Consider the following 15,990-nt stretch of genomic DNA (forward strand, 5'->3'; position numbering starts at 1 on the left):
ATATGTCTATTAGATCGAGCTCCTCTAATATACTATTCAGATGTTTTGTGTCTTTGGTGATTCTCTTTTGAGATGTTCTGTCCAGAATTGATAGTGGTGTATTAAAATCCCCCACTATAATTGTAGATATATCTATTCTTTCACTTAGTTTTTCCAGCGTTTGCCTGACGTATTTAGAGGCACCCTTGTTAGGGGCATAGATATTTATGATTGTTTGATCTTCTTGACAGATTTTCCCTTTGACTAAAATGTAGTATCCTTCTTTGTCTCTCACAATTGTTTCACATTTAAAGTCTATTTTGTCTGATATTAATATAGCTACTCCTGCCTTTTTTTGGTTATTGTTAGCTTGTATGATTGTTTTCCAGCCTTTCACTTTCAATCTCCATGCGTCTCTGGGTCTAAGATGTGTCTCTTGTAGACCGCATATGGATGGGTCATATTTCCTTATCCAGTGTCCCAGTCTGAATCTTTTGATAGGTGAGTTTAATCCATTGACATTCAGTGTTATTACTATCAAGGAATTATTTGTGTTAGCCATATTTTGATTGGATTTGTGTTTGTCATATTTTGTTTGTATATTTTTTTTTGTCTTTTTTGTTGTTGTTGTTGGTCTTATACTCTCCTCCAACTTTGCCTTTCCTGTTTTTTCCTTTCTTCCTGCAGAACTCCCTTTAGAATTTCTTGAAGGGGAGGTTTCTTGTTGGTATACTCTTTCAGTTTCTGTTTGTCTGCGAATATTTTGAACTCTCCATCATGTTTGAATGCTAGTTTAGCTGGATAGAGTATTCTTGGTTGGAAATTTTTTTCCTTTAGTACCTTGACTATATCATACCACTGTCTTCTTGCCTCCATGGTTTCAGAAGAAAAATCAGCACTTAATCTAATTGAGCTTCCCTTGTATGTGATGGTTTTCTTTTCTCTTGCTGCTTTTAGGATCTTCTCTTTGTCTTGAGCATTGGATAATTTGACAAGTATATGTCTTGGGGTGGGCCTGTTGGGGTTTATGACTTGTGGAGTGCGCTGTGCTTCTTGGATATGTACATCTGTCTCTTTCAGTAGATTTGGGAAGTTTTCAGTCATTATTTCCTGCAACACTCTTTCTGACCCCTTTCCCTTCTCTTCACCTTCTGGAATGCCTATAATACGTATGTTTGAGCGTTTTGCGTTGTCATTCAGGTCCCTAAATCCTAATTGGATTTTTTCTATCTTCTTATTGACCCCTTCTACTATCTGTTTGATTTCTGATGTACTGTCTTCCACATCACTAATTCTCTGCTCTGTCTCTTCTAGTCTGCTGATATTTGCTGCAAGTGTATTTTTGATTTCTTGAACTGTGGTGTTCATTCCCATCATATCTGTTATGTTTTTGCGTATGTCTGCAATTTCCCCTCCAAGTGATGTCTTCATGTTGTTAACCTCTTTCATTACTGCATCAATTTTGTCGGTGATAAATGTTCTGAGATCTTTCATTGCTTGTGCCAAGTTTTGCTCCCCTTCGTGATTATTGGTTTGTTGATTGGATTCAGCCATGTTTTCCTGATTATTGGTTTGGTTCGTAGATTTTTGTTGCTTTCTGGTCATCTCTTTATTTTGACGAATTTAATCAGTTCCTTAGCTTCTTTGTCTGCTCTTGGAGGTTAATTAGTTGTTATTTTTGCACAGGTGTTATATCTTCTCTTTGTCACTTTTATCTTCTTATTCTAGTTACTTGTTGTTGGTTAAGTTCACTTTAGAGGAAAGTATTAGTGTTGGGGAAAGGCAATTGTGTAAGCAAGGGAAAAGTGTAAAGTTGTATTGGTGATGTATGTTAATAAAGCAGGAATATGAGATCTGGAAGGATGGAGGTTAGATTCATGTAGATTGTATAGAGTTATAGCTGTAGGTAGAGTACCTTTTATGAAGTTGATGACTGAATTTGGGAGGAATATGGTATGAACTACACAGCTATTGTTTTCATGAGAGAGGGAAAAAGAAAAGAAAGGTAATAGTTTCAAGAGTGGATAATAGACAGAAAACAGAACAAAGGTATTAGAAATTAAGAGTTAGACACTTTGTGGATCAAAGAACGGGAGGTGGGGGGTGGAATATAGGAGAGACAGTAGATGATAGTGGATATCAAGATGCAGGGGAAGGGGGATAGTGTAGGTAGCCTAAATCAGTTCACACAGAAATGAGGCAGTGGAGGATGGGAAAACCCAGCAAATGTGAGGTGTTCCCTGTAGCACCTATTGTATACTTGAATTAAAGTAAAAATAAGTGGAAGATGAGGGACAAGAGGGAAAGAGAAAACCGAAAAAAAACAAAAAAAAAAAAAACAAACTAATTATAATAGAGAAAAAAGAAAGGCAAGAAGAAATGAAGAAAGAAAAAGAGGATGGGCAAACGGTGGGGAACGGATAGGGAGAAGAGAGATACAGGTACACACGTGTCACAATTGCAACACTATCTAAAACAACAACTTCCCCCCGCTTTGCCCTAAAACCCCCCCGTCTGTCTGCCCAAATGGGTCTGCAAGCACCTCCCTTCCCACAAACCCCCAATAGGCCGCCCAGGGCCCACGAACTCCCCAGTACTGCAGATGCTCAAAAAAAAAAAAAAAAAAAAAAAAAAAAAAAAAAAAATTTAAGTAAAATTAAAAAAACAAACAAACAAACAAACAAACAAAAAAAAAAAAAAAACAAAAAAAAACAGAAACCCCTCCGCAGGCCCGGCTCCGCCCGCCGCGGAGGCTTGGACCGGCTCTGCCCGGCTCCTCACGCCGCCTTGGCCTGGCCTGGCTCCGCCCAGCTCCGCTCGCTACAGCGGCCCAGCCGGCTCCGGCATCCACCTCCCGCCACCGCGGCCTGGACCGGCCCTGCCCGGCTCCGTACCCGCCGCGGCCTGACCCAGGCCCGCCCGGCTCCAAGCGCTACCGCTGCCCGCAGCCGGGGCCTGCACCGGCCCCGCCCGGCTCCAAGCGCTACCGCGGCCCGCCGCCGGGGCCTGCACCGGCCCCGCCCGGCTCCAAGCGCTACCGCGGCCCGCCGCCGGGGCCTGCACCGGCCCCGCCCGGCTCCAAGCGCTACCGCGGCCCGCCGCCGGGGCCTGCACCGGCCCCGCCCGGCTCCAAGCGCTACCGCGGCCCGCCGCCGGGGCCTCCACCGGCCCCGCCCGGCTCCAAGCGCTACCGCGGCCCGCCGCCGGGGCCTGCACCGGCCCCGCCCGGCTCCAAGCGCTACCGCGGCCCGCCGCCGGGGCCTGCACCGGCCCCGCCCGGCTCCAAACGCTACCGCGGCCCGGCCCGGCCTGGCTCAGCCCCACCGAGCGGGGCTAGATGCCTCGTCTCCGCCTACCCAAGAAGGGAATCCTCTGCAGGTAGCTGGGATCTCCGTGTATATTTCACAGACGAATCCTCTCTGTTACCTTCCCTCCAAATCGATGTCCAGACACCTCCGGACCAGCAAAAATCCCGAAACAATCCGGTCCCAAAGAGTCTCCAACGCCACCCAGCCGATTCCCTGCAGAAGACTCTAACAGGGATGTTCACTCAGCCGCCATCTTGCCCCCCTAGTATCGTATAATTTTTTTAAGTGTGTTTTTGCATTACATTAGCAAGTATTTTGATGAGGATTTTTGCATCTATGTTCATTAAAGAAATTGATCTATAATTTTCTTTTTTCATAATATCTTTATTTGGCTTTGGTATTAGATTGATGTTAGCTTGATAGAATACGTTTGCTAGTATTCCCTACTGCTCAATTTTTTGAAAGAATTTGAGCAAGATTGGTATTAGATCTTCTTTAAATGATTAGTAGAATTCACCTGTGAAGCCATCTGGTCCTGGACTTTTCATTTTGGGGAGGTTTTTGATGACTGTTTCAAGTTCTTTTTTTTTTTTTTTTTTTTTTTAAAGATTTATTTATTTATTTAATTTCCCCCCTCCCCTGGTTGTCTGTTCTCGGTGTCTATTTGTTGCGTCTTGTTTCTTTGTCTGCTTCTGTTGTCGTCAGCGGCACGGGAAGTGTGGGCGGCACCATTCCTGGGCAGGCTGCTCTTTCTTTTCGCGCTGAGCGGCTTTCCTCACGGGCGCACTCCTTGCACGTGGGGCTCCCCCACGCGGGGGACACCCCTGTGTGGCAGGGCACTCCGTGCGCACATCAGTGCTGCGCATGGCCAGCTCCACACGGGTCAAGGAGGCCCGGGGTTTGAACCGCGGACCTCCCATATGGTAGACGGACGCCCTAACCACTGGGCCAAAGTCCGTTTCCCTGTTTCAAGTTCTTTACTTATGTTTTGCTTGAGGTCTTCTATTTCTTCTAGGGTCAATGTGGTTTGTTCATGTGTTTCCAGAAATTGTCCATTTCATCAATGTTGTCTAGTTTGTTCTCAATGGTGTATTAGAAAGAACATATTCTTTGGAAAGAGACCCAAATAAAAGAAAACAAACACAGTTCCAAATATCAGCTGTATTGCTCTGTGCTTATTATTCATTTTCATTTATTATGTGAAATACGTATTATTCTAATAATTAGATCTTATTTATGTATGATGCCTTTCCTTGTGTTTAATAGACATCAAATAAGATGACATTATTATATTGATATTTTTGGACAGCATGGCAACTTTAAATATCACCAGCATTTTATCTTCAGACCAAGCCTATCAACTAATACAATGCACAAAAACAGTATATATGAGAATGTCATCACTGCACTAACTTTAATAGCAATAAATAGAAGTATCTTTATTGTGACATTTGTCCTATATTGAATAAACTATGGATATTCTTTGGAAGAACTACTATGCAATGTGACCATATAAAGCCGTAGGAAGGCGTGGGAAAATTTCTTTTAAAATATTGATCATTATAAAAAGGTAGACAATATGCTTTATATGTTTTCAATTCTATTTTTCTATTTTTAATTCTGTGTGTATATATGTATCTTGCAAATGTATTAATTTTAAATAGGTAATTAGATAGATAAGCCGGTAGATTATCTCTGCCAAATTTGCATAGAAAATTACTGTGCTGGATACACTGTTCCATTACATGCCTTTCCATGACATGTAGTATACTTACACCAGAAAAAATATTCTTTCATAAAATAAAATAAAAAGAAAGCTTCATAAATAAAAATGTTTGAAGACTCATGTTCAACCTTACAAAGGAAATGTGAAATTAAAATAACTTTTGGTTAGAAATAAAAATAACAAAAGACAACTCTGAAAAACAGTGGGACAGATGGGAAACGCTTTCAACAGAAGTAAAAAAGGTTTTTTTCCTTCCCCTTACCAGCTGCAATTGTAGACTAAATGTATGGAGACCTCCACTTTTTCGTCTATAGATCTCAACTGCAGGAGCAACAAACAGAGGCTGTAAAAGTGGAAGTAAAGAATAGAAAGGAACACTGTGCTGTCGTAGCCCCCAAATTGCAGGCATTACATTCCATCCAATTTAATAAACATTATTCAGCCCTTCCTTATTAAGAAACCATACAGATGGGATGGGATGGGGGTGTTGAAAACGTGCATAGCATACTAGAAATTAAAGATAGAGAAAGAGTGTGTGACAGAGAGAGACAGAGAAAGGGAGAGAATCACAAGCAGCTATGATGGAATCTTCTGTGAGGTATTTTGAAAAAGAAATGCAAAGAACCCTCTGGGAGCTCAGGAGGGGCAGATTAAATTGATTTGAATATAGATTGTTCAATTTGACAACTTTATAATTCATTATAAAGGGGACCTAACAGTTCGTCCAAACACAGACTCTAAAGAGCTTTTAGGTGGTCTCCCATGTTTTTCCACCTGGTTCACTGAGGTAGTTTTCACAACCCCCCATCCGTGGTCCTACTTTAGACACGGCATGGTCCTTGCCTTCCCCTTGAGCCCACTGAGTTGAGCTTTTTCTCAACTCGTAACTTTTGCTCTTTCCTTTAAAAGCACTTCCTTAAAGATCATTGCCTCTTCCTCGTTCCCTTACTGCCTTATGTCCCTTGATAACTCACTGCTGTTTTCCTCTGTGGAGATTTTTCACAATTGTAATTAAACATGTTTGTGTCATTATTAGTTTAATATCTACTTCTTCACCATCTGTAAGATTCATATGACAGCAACATTCCATCTTGTTTACCTCTGTGTCCCCAATTCCTAGCACTCCCTGCATATGGTAGTTGCCTGATAATAGTTACTGAATGAAATTTGTTTAAGTGTGCTTAATTCATATTTTCTAACTCAGAAGTTACTATAAACTGTGATCATTTCTCAGCCCTATGTTTCTATTTTGGCCCATTTGCAATTTTATCTTTCCCTAGGACATCCTCGCTTTTTCAACCAGCTGTCCAGTGGGCTAGATGTGATTGGACTAGCAGGGGAATGGTTGACAGCCACAGCAAATGCCAATATGTGAGTATCCTTCTGCTCTTAGGAAATGTGAGAAGAGTAGACACATGTTAGCTCCAGGGAGGATGTGGAGTGCGGAAGTTACATTTTGCTGACCATGATGCTTGTTGAATCAAGAACAAATGGTTAATATCCTGAGAGAAAAATAAGGGAAGTGCTACATGTTCTCTGAGGGACATCTTTGAGTTTTCCCAATCATCTCAACATTCTCCTTTTGGAAATTTTCAGACTCTGAATCTCCTGGTGGGGTAAGAAGTAAGTCATTTAATTAGCCTAAGTCATCAGTATGCAGACTGGGAGTCAAGTTCTGGGACTGGTATCATATCAAGGCTCCCCAAAATAGCCTACCACACACAATAGTCTAAAATGCACATACAAATATATATATGATTAGTTTCCTGAATGTAAATTAGAGCCACAATGTTATTGAAGTTGAAAAAAGTAAATTTGTGAAGAAAAGTTGAACTTAAGTCCAATGTAATTCTTTTAAAATATTGACCTTTACCCCAGAAAAACTTATTGCCTAAGAAAATTAGATATATTTTTGCAGTGTTTTCAAGTAAAAGTTAATTTTAGGGCAATATTTCTCAACGTTAAAAGGGATAGGCAGCTGATCTGATTCAAAATTGCAAAGAACAGTCTGTGTCAGATGTTAATATAATTTAACTAGAAATCTAAAGAGATTGCTGGTAGAAATTTAAATATTAGAACCAAGACCTGGATATTTATGAGAAGAGACTGCTTTGCTATGTGAAAAACTGGTTTATTTTAACTGTTTAGTCATTGCTGAGATCTTAATGATGCATAAGTCATGGTTATAATCAACATTTTATGGCTATGGAAAGCAAATAAAAATGGCTTACACAGTTTACTGCTGTTTTTAATTTTTATTGCTCAATGATGGCCCTTTATTTAAACATGCATCGAGCAATACTTTAACAATCATGCCTATTGAGGCAATGTGATACATTCTATATGTTATATAAATTATTACATTTAATCAATTATAAATCATGCGTTCTTGTTTGGAATCCTCATTGTTATGAAACAATCATTCTTTATGTGAGGAAAATATAGATTTATAGATTTAAAGAAAAGAAAAAGTGGAAAGAAGATTGGGAATACAAAGAGAGGACTCAAGAGATATTGTTCACTGTGGGAGTTTCCTCATTTTTCTTTAATGAAATGAATGCCCTTTACCATGATGTGAGGATAGTGGAAAAGCATGTGCAATTGAATTAAATGGAACCACATTCAATTCCCAATTCTACCACTTTACACTTCTGTGAGTTTAGCGAGTCTCTGTCATCTGAAAATTATACCTTCTCCATGGAACTGACATAGGATTGAAAGGGCAATGTGTATAGAAGCTGAAATTGAACAGAACATTCCAGCAGAAATGGGCCTTGTTAAATGAAGGGTGTAAGACTTTTTTACCTGGTTCCTCTTAGAACTAAAATCCTAATTCTAACAGCCAGTGAGGATTTCTTAATCTGAGCCTCCGAGTTGAGCCTAAGGCAAAAGCGTTCCTGCTTTTTTAGGATATGCCCCACCAAGGAGCAGGTTGAGGGAACATAGAGTCAGCGATTGATGTCGTGGAAAGTAGGGTTCCCACAAATGACTCCCCCAGCACAGTCCATCAGGAGGGAGGAAGAGCCAAGCAGACCTCCTATTGGTCAGTTTTGCACTATGAGGTATTAACTGCCCCATTTCTACCAGTAGGTTCCATAACTTGTCATGCTTTGTGCTTCGGGGTGAAAGGGCCTGGGTGGTGCCCAGTGACCTGCAACGTGGGTGGGAGGTGAGGTGCTGCTGGGTTGCAGGCACGTCTGAGTGGACATGGCCGGAGTGGTAACTGGGCCCAAATAATGTCCAAAGGCCTTAGGGCCAGAGGAAGCTGAGAGAATTTGAAATTGTTCTTAAATGGTGCTGAGACCAGTTTCTACAAATAAGAACACTTAAAAGTGTCTTTTAAAAAAATTTGAGGGCAAATAAAAGGATCTATTGAGAATAACTGAAGCCACCCTTTGATTTCAGAACCCGTTGTAAATACTTCATTGATTTTGTACTTCATATGTAGAAAAAAGCTATCACTTCTTTTGTAGTTCCAACTTCTTCTTTCTGAGGGGCTGATGCTAATCTCAGAATGTGACTCAGGGAAGAGTCTTTTTTTTTAAAGATTTATTTATTTATTTATTTCTCTCCCCTTCCCCGCCCCAGTTGTCTGTTCTCTGTGTCTATTTGCTGCATCATCTTCTTTGTCCGCTTCTGTTGTTGCCAGAGGCACGGGAATCTGTGTTTCTTTTTGTTGTGTCAGCTCTCCATGTGTGCGGTGCCATTCCTGGGCAGGCTGCACTTTCTTTCGCGCTGGGCAGCTCTCCTTACGGGGCGCGCTTCTTGCGTGTGGGGCGCATTCCTTGCACGTGGGGCTCCTCTATGCTGGGGACACCCCTGCGTGGCACGGCACTCCTTGCATGCATCAGCACTGTGCATGGGCCAGCTCCACATGGGTCAAGGAGGCCCAGGGTTTGAACCGTGGACCTCCCATGTGGTAGAGGGACATCCTAACCACTGGGCCAAGTCTGCTTCCCAGGGAAGAGTCTTGTCTATCATGGTCCTCTCTGAATTCTCTTCCATGGTCCTACATTGTTCTTGCCTTGTGCCCTCTTCTTGCTCCCCAGCAATTCTTATTGAACACATAATATTTCTTCCTTTTTGATGTGTTTGCTCAAAGGACAATCTTTAGGAAAAGAATGTTTACCAGCCATACTTACTTTCTCTAAAAAATAGCTTTTCTCCTTCTTTCATGCTCTGCAAATCTTTGTGTCTCTAGATCTCTCTCTCTAACTTGCCTGTTAGGAAAGTATATTTTATATATATATATATATATATATATATATATATATATATATTTTTTCCCCTTGATAATTCGAATTTTCAGACCCTAACAATATCGTTTGTGTTTTGAGTATATGGGTGGCTTTCAAAATACCTTTTAGTAAGAAAGAAATTTCTAGCTACTGCACCAAACAATGGAGGCCATGATGCTTTCTTTGTACTACCGATAGTCGTATTCTGGAAGGGGCAAGTCAGTGCATATAACATTTAACATTTCTTGGAGAGTCTATTATAGAATACAAAATGTTTATAATCTTGTCTAGCACATGACTTTATTTATCCTCTTGCACGTAATATAACTCACTGAATAATTTCTATATATATTATAGGTTTACATATGAAATAGCCCCAGTATTTACTATTATGGAGACAATTCTTCTTAAAAAAATGCATGAAATTATTGGCTGGGGAGAAACAGAAGCAGATGGAATATTTTCACCTGGTAAGAAAATGCAAAAAATTATTACTATATACTAAGTGAAAGCTCTACTAGGACACACTCAAAATTTATTTCAACCAATGATAAATTTTCATAAGTCATTTTATTGTTTATAATTGAAAACAAATTTCTAGAAATCTAGAAGTGTGAATTGTGCTGTTTGATCTATCTCTCAACACTTTCAAGGAAGGATATTTTTGAAATAAAAATTTGGAACTACTTTATTGTCATGATTTCAATGAACATTTCTGATTTTGGAAATTAGATTGAGTCATTGCTTCTTTTCTATAGGTGGGAGTATATCAAATCTCTATGGTATATTAGTAGCCCGATATAAACAATACCCAGAGATCAAAACAAAAGGCATGACTGCACTTCCGTGCATTGTATTATTTGTTTCTGAACAAGTAAGTATCAAGTCCAGGCTTTTCCAATTTTTAAGAATCTTCTAAGATAACCAGATAAAGGAATTGAAAGAGTGAGAATAATAGTGTCATTCTTAGATAAATATATGTAGATAATATCTATGTCTGGATCTACATGTGAATGGGCAAAAAGCACTTTCTGACAAATTTTGGCTCTACGGATAAGCAATACAAATAATTTAGGATTAAGATTTAATTTCAACTTATAAGAAACTAACAGAAAAATGTAACCATAAATATAAAACATTCTGCTATCTCTACTAAGGCAAAGCAAAACAAAACAATAAATCAAGCTATAGAAATTTTAAGATTAAATGACCCTCTTTAACATTGCATGAAGAGAACAAGAATGTAACTAATTTTTTATCTTTCCAGTTAGGACCCAAGTTGAAATGAAAACTAAATCCTCAGCCAAATATTTCTGGTATAACGTCTATCCACTGATATCTCCTTTAGTTTTAGTATTCTAATCTTGTGCTCAGCAACTTGTTTTTTAAAAAAATCAATTCACCCCATTAATAAATCTAAATCACTTTCTTTTGCTTTATTGGTAGCATTTATGATCTTAAATTTTAATAGTAATGCCAGTGTGAAAATTCAACCTAAAGGTAACAGAGGGCTTTTTTGAAATGCCCATTTTGGCAGTAATCTTTGCTTACCAAACTCAAATGGTATTATTTATCTGTATTTATCAAGTTGGAGACCACTGCTGCATATTTAATGTAATTTACTGCAATACTTACTATAACTTAAACTTGTTTTAGTGTGGTTTCCATGATTTGGCATGCAATTTTTAAATATAATGAATAAATAGCTAAAAATTCAATAATGCACATTTTCTTTTATCATTTCTCATCTATTCTTGCTTATTCTACATTGAAATGATAAAGGGGTTAGAGGTTTTACTTCCTGTATTATTTCTTTCATATATGTGGTCAAATTTTCTTGGCAACTAAAAATAAACAATGCCAAGTTTTCTTTTTGAGCTGCTACCACCACCATCTTGCTGGTGTAATTTACATAAGGCAGAATGATACAAGGAAAAAGTAGTTTACTAGAAGACAAGAAATCAAAATTGGTGTCAAAGTCAGAACTAAGAATTACAGACATTGGAGGAATCAAATCTTTTCTCCAGGCTTTACTCTTTAAAGAAAAATCATCTGCAGTGCAAGAATTAGAGCTGTTGAGAATAAGAAAGAGTTTACGTTGAGGATTTTGTCACTGAATTTGTAAATGATGTGACTTTTATGTGTACACGGAGAACTAGAATATTCAAGCTCACCTTTCATGTGGAGTTGTACTCAATGATAGTATCTTCTTGAAAGAGGTGTTTCAACCTTCTTCATCTCAACAAATGCTATGATGAAGGTCTGTAGATATGCCTTAAGACCTGTACAGTGGGTATATACACATAAAAACGCATAAACACATCCAAAACTGTGTATATATGCCTCCAGATACCCTAGAATGAAAATGATTATTTAATGAAAACATTAATGCCTTTCTATTTTCCTTTTTGTCCAAGGGTCATTATTCAGTAAAGAAAGCTGCAGCAATCCTTGGTATTGGAACTGGTAATGTAATTGAAGTAAAATGTGATGAAAGGTATGTTTCTTAATAAATTCAGAAAAAAATTCATTATCTTTATGCTTCCTATAAAATCACATTTTCATATTGTTTGAGTTTTTAAGAAGAACACTCTTTCAGACTAATTTCATCTACATTTTAACTCTAATTATGAAAGAAGCACCAAAGTTATCTTTTTCTATTGTTAAACTTTCCTTTATTTAAATGTTTTATAGATTTTATAAAAAGGATTGCCACATATCTGGTCTCTATTTTATTTTAGTTAGAATTTTGTATTATCAATATAATGATGTTTGGACATAACAAATCAACTGGGTCAGTAAGGTACAAAGTGAAAATATTTTCCCTTTTGCCTTGAATCCCACTCTTCAATAAATAATATTATAATTATACACATATTCTGAATATATTTTTATACATATCAAATTTATTCATACATCAATTTAGTGTTGTATTTTATAACTTGGTTTTTTTTTTGGCTTTAAAATATACCTTAGAAATTGTATCCCATGAATTCATACCAACCTTCCCTATTCTTATTTAATGGTTTTCAGAGTTTTCCATTTTATAAATGTAAACTAATTTAGTGAGTCTTATTTACAAAAACATTTAAGCCTCCCCCCCCAATTTTTATATAAATGAACAATGCTTAAATGAACATAATTATACAAATATATTTAAGCATCTTTGTATGGCTCTCTCTCATATGAATTCCTAACAATGGAATTATTGACTCAAAGAATATCTGCATTTACAATCTGATAAATATTTGTACTTCAAACATTTTTGAGTTAATTGATATACCTATCTACACCATGAAACTTGAGTAATCATATTTTTATACTTGAATAATATGAGAGATAAATATGTTCTGTTGTTTGAAACAAAGTACATCTTTTAATGTGCTTACTAGCCAGTTGTGTACTACCATGTATTGTCTGTTCATATCATTTGCCCATTTTTATTATTTCTTATTGGCTTGTAAGAACTCTTTATATAATTAGAAATTCTTAAATATACATTACATGAGTATATAATATCTTACAGATACATTTTATAATTTGATTTTTCAATTCTTTATTTATTCATCTCAAGTTGTTTTGATATTTTTATATGACCTCTTGCATTTTTCTTGAAAATCCACCTCCTCAGATATTTTACATTTTTTTATTATAAATGGGATGTTTTCTATTGTATACTCACAATAATTAGTAAATAGGGACATAATTTAATTTTTAAAAAAATATTTATTTTATTTCTCTCCTCCCTCCACCCCCAGTTGTCTGCTCTCTGTGTTTATCCGATGCATGTTCTTCCTTTTCTGCTTCTGTTGTTGTCAGCGGCACAGGAATCTGTGTTTCTTTTTGTTGCATCATTTTGTTGTGTCAGTTCTCCGTGTGTGCTGCCATTCCTGGGCAGGCTGCACTTTCTTTAGCACTGGGCAGCTTTGCTTATGGGGCGCACTCCTTGCACAGGGACACGCCTGCGTAGCATAGCACTCCTTGCCTGCATCAGCACTGCTGTGCATGGGCCAGCTCCACACGAGTCAAGGAGGCCTGGGGTTTGAACTGCGGACCTCCCATGTGGTAGACGGATGCCCTAACCACTGGGCCAAGTCCACTTCCCATAATTTACTTTTGTGACCACCAAACTTGCTCAACTTTCTTATTATTTACAGAAGTTTTTCCATGGACATTGTTACGTATTCCAAGTATACAAACATATGTACTCAAAAGAAAGTTGATTTTTCCTATTTATTTCATTCATATACATATGTGTATATGTGTATATTTTCACAGATCATTTTCTCAGAGAACATAATATAACACAATATTGATGATAGTGAGCTTTATTCCTGACTTGAATAGGTACATTTCTAGTGAATCATCAATAAGCATGCTGACTTTTAGCCTGATAGCTGCATGGAGTAGAAAAATACGTATTTCATTTTTCCTCAGAACTTCGTGTGAAGAAATCTGAGGCCACTTTGATTCATGCCTCACCCCACCCCAGTTTTGAAAACTGATTTATCTACATTGATTTCAAGTGGTCCTTACTTTATAATTAGTTTAATAATGCTAAATAAATAAAGTTTATCATTCCGTGTCTTTCTTAGAAATATTAGAATCTTCTGAATCATAGATCATGCAGATTTTAAGGGGACTGAAGAGTAAACAGAGCATTCTCCAACGCATACAATATGGTATTTAACACTGGGTTCAGAGACCTGAACATTCACTCAGTACCTATTTATGCACCTACAAATGCCTCTGAGAGACACTAAAAGCCAATATTTTCTTTAGCTTACATGTCATTTTTTCCTCTGATTGGAAGAATCAGTTTGTTTATTCCCTTATGATGAATCAGATGTGTATTTGGATTTTTAAGGGGAAAGATGATTCCAGCTGAGTTAGAGAAAAATATATTACAAGCTAAAAGAAAGGTATGTTCTACAGTTTCATATTTAAATGTCTTTACTTTCTTTATCTTTTTTCATTAATGGAAAATAATTGATAGGAAAAATGGAAAGAGAAGTAAAACATTTTCCTAATCTTGGGAAATTCCTTGTAAAATGAATGTAATGATTAATACTGTCACAATATTCCCTAACAATTTTGTTTCTGCATAAAGTATCTAAAGAAAAGTTATTAGATCATTTCCTATAAAAGGGATTTTGTCAACTCTATTTTTTGCTGTCTTATTTTCTGAAAAGAACATCAGAGTAATATAATAATAAATAAAACAGATGTAGTGATATTGGTTTACCTATGAATAAGCTATTTTCTCTAGTACTCTACCTTAGAATATTTGAAATTATTTATTTCTTAAAGTCTTTAATCAAAGTTATCTAGCTTCCTGATGCCCAGATATGCAATGGTTAAGTACCCATCTTAGCATTCTTGTGTATTCTACTAGACTGTAAGAATGATTCAGCTTTTACCACCACCAGGGCCAAACTCCATTTTGTGTCAGTGCCACAGCTGGCACCACAGTGTATGGAGCCTTTGACCCTCTTCTTGACATCGCAGATATCTGTGAGAAGTACAAACTTTGGATGCATGTGGATGTAAGTCACATCCTTTAGTCTGACTTATAACACTTTTAATTACAGTATATCAATCCTATGGGCTATCTTAAAGATTCTTAGTAGGCATTGCAGGCAAGACAAACGTTTCTTTGCAATCTAATTTTTATAATGAATAAATATGGAGAAAGAAGAGTATTTACCTAAATTATTTTATAATGGCCTTAATACAGTAGGAAACATGCTACAAATGGCTCTGGTGATTTTTCAATGTTTAAACTTCTGCCAATATTCCACTAAAATTTTTGGAAAGTCAACCTGAAGAAATAGTTAAATCCAATTTGAAATTTGAAGAGATTTAGCAAATTAATCTAATATGCACTATTTTTTAATTTCTATAAAAGAAATCAAATTTTTGTTTCTAGTCACTCAGTACTAGCAATAAGACTTTTTGGCAAAGATTTCTTTGGCTGCAATTAGAGTGGGACAAATTTAAAGTTATATAAAAGATTTGAATTTTTCTGTAGCATTGCCGACTTTGATGACTAAATTTTTATTTTATCTCTCTCTGGCAATTATCCAGAAGGTGTCTGCTTGAAATAATGAGGAATCTGAAACTTTACTGTGTCATGAATAAATAGACATTGAGAAGTCATAGGAGGAAATTATAAAATGTCCTGTTCTTCTAAGTGGGATAATTACAGCCAAGTCTATAATTATCTACCACAACAAGGAAATTGTCATCAACTTTTAAAATAAATTTAATGGAGAAAAAGTAACTGGTACAATTTAAAAAGGAATAATTTCTGTAAGAACACGTGTCCTTTGTCTCTGCTGTAGGCGGCTTGGGGAGGCGGATTGCTGCTGAGCAGAAGCCACTCCTATAAGCTCCGGGGCATCGAAAGGTGGGCACGGCTTGCGAAAGCAGGAGATTGTATGTCGGCTTCTTCCTATTCTCTTCCGTTAGACTGTGAGCACTAACTGGGGCTGTTTTGTCACCTAGAGCCAACTCTGTGACCTGGAATCCACACAAACTGATGGGTGTCCCCCTCCAATGCTCTGCTATCCTGATCCGGGAAAAAGTAAATAACTTTTATTTTTAAACTGTGATGTGGTGGATAACTTAGTAATGGCTGCCTTCTTTGTGAACCTTTAAAACCAAAATAATTACAGCCTCACTGAATTAAACACACTTCAGTTCAGTACTCCCTACTGGGGTAAACTGATCCTTCCAT

General features: G+C 37.4%; 1 protein-coding gene across 1 annotated transcript in view; it reads left to right on the forward strand.

Moving 5' to 3' along the window:
• The window catches only part of LOC101424515 (glutamate decarboxylase 1-like), a 51,187-nt gene that overhangs the window by 11,298 nt on the left and 23,899 nt on the right, over positions 1-15,990 (forward strand). The window contains exons 4-11 of the mRNA XM_004448775.3: positions 6,294-6,384; positions 9,609-9,721; positions 10,010-10,125; positions 11,669-11,748; positions 14,119-14,173; positions 14,681-14,797; positions 15,596-15,660; positions 15,759-15,837. Of these exons, the coding sequence (XP_004448832.2) occupies positions 6,294-6,384; positions 9,609-9,721; positions 10,010-10,125; positions 11,669-11,748; positions 14,119-14,173; positions 14,681-14,797; positions 15,596-15,660; positions 15,759-15,837 (716 nt within the window). The remainder of the gene's footprint in view (positions 1-6,293; positions 6,385-9,608; positions 9,722-10,009; positions 10,126-11,668; positions 11,749-14,118; positions 14,174-14,680; positions 14,798-15,595; positions 15,661-15,758; positions 15,838-15,990) is intronic.

Source organism: Dasypus novemcinctus, chromosome 16, assembly GCF_030445035.2.
Source record: "Dasypus novemcinctus isolate mDasNov1 chromosome 16, mDasNov1.1.hap2, whole genome shotgun sequence".
Taxonomy (NCBI): domain Eukaryota; kingdom Metazoa; phylum Chordata; class Mammalia; order Cingulata; family Dasypodidae; genus Dasypus; species Dasypus novemcinctus.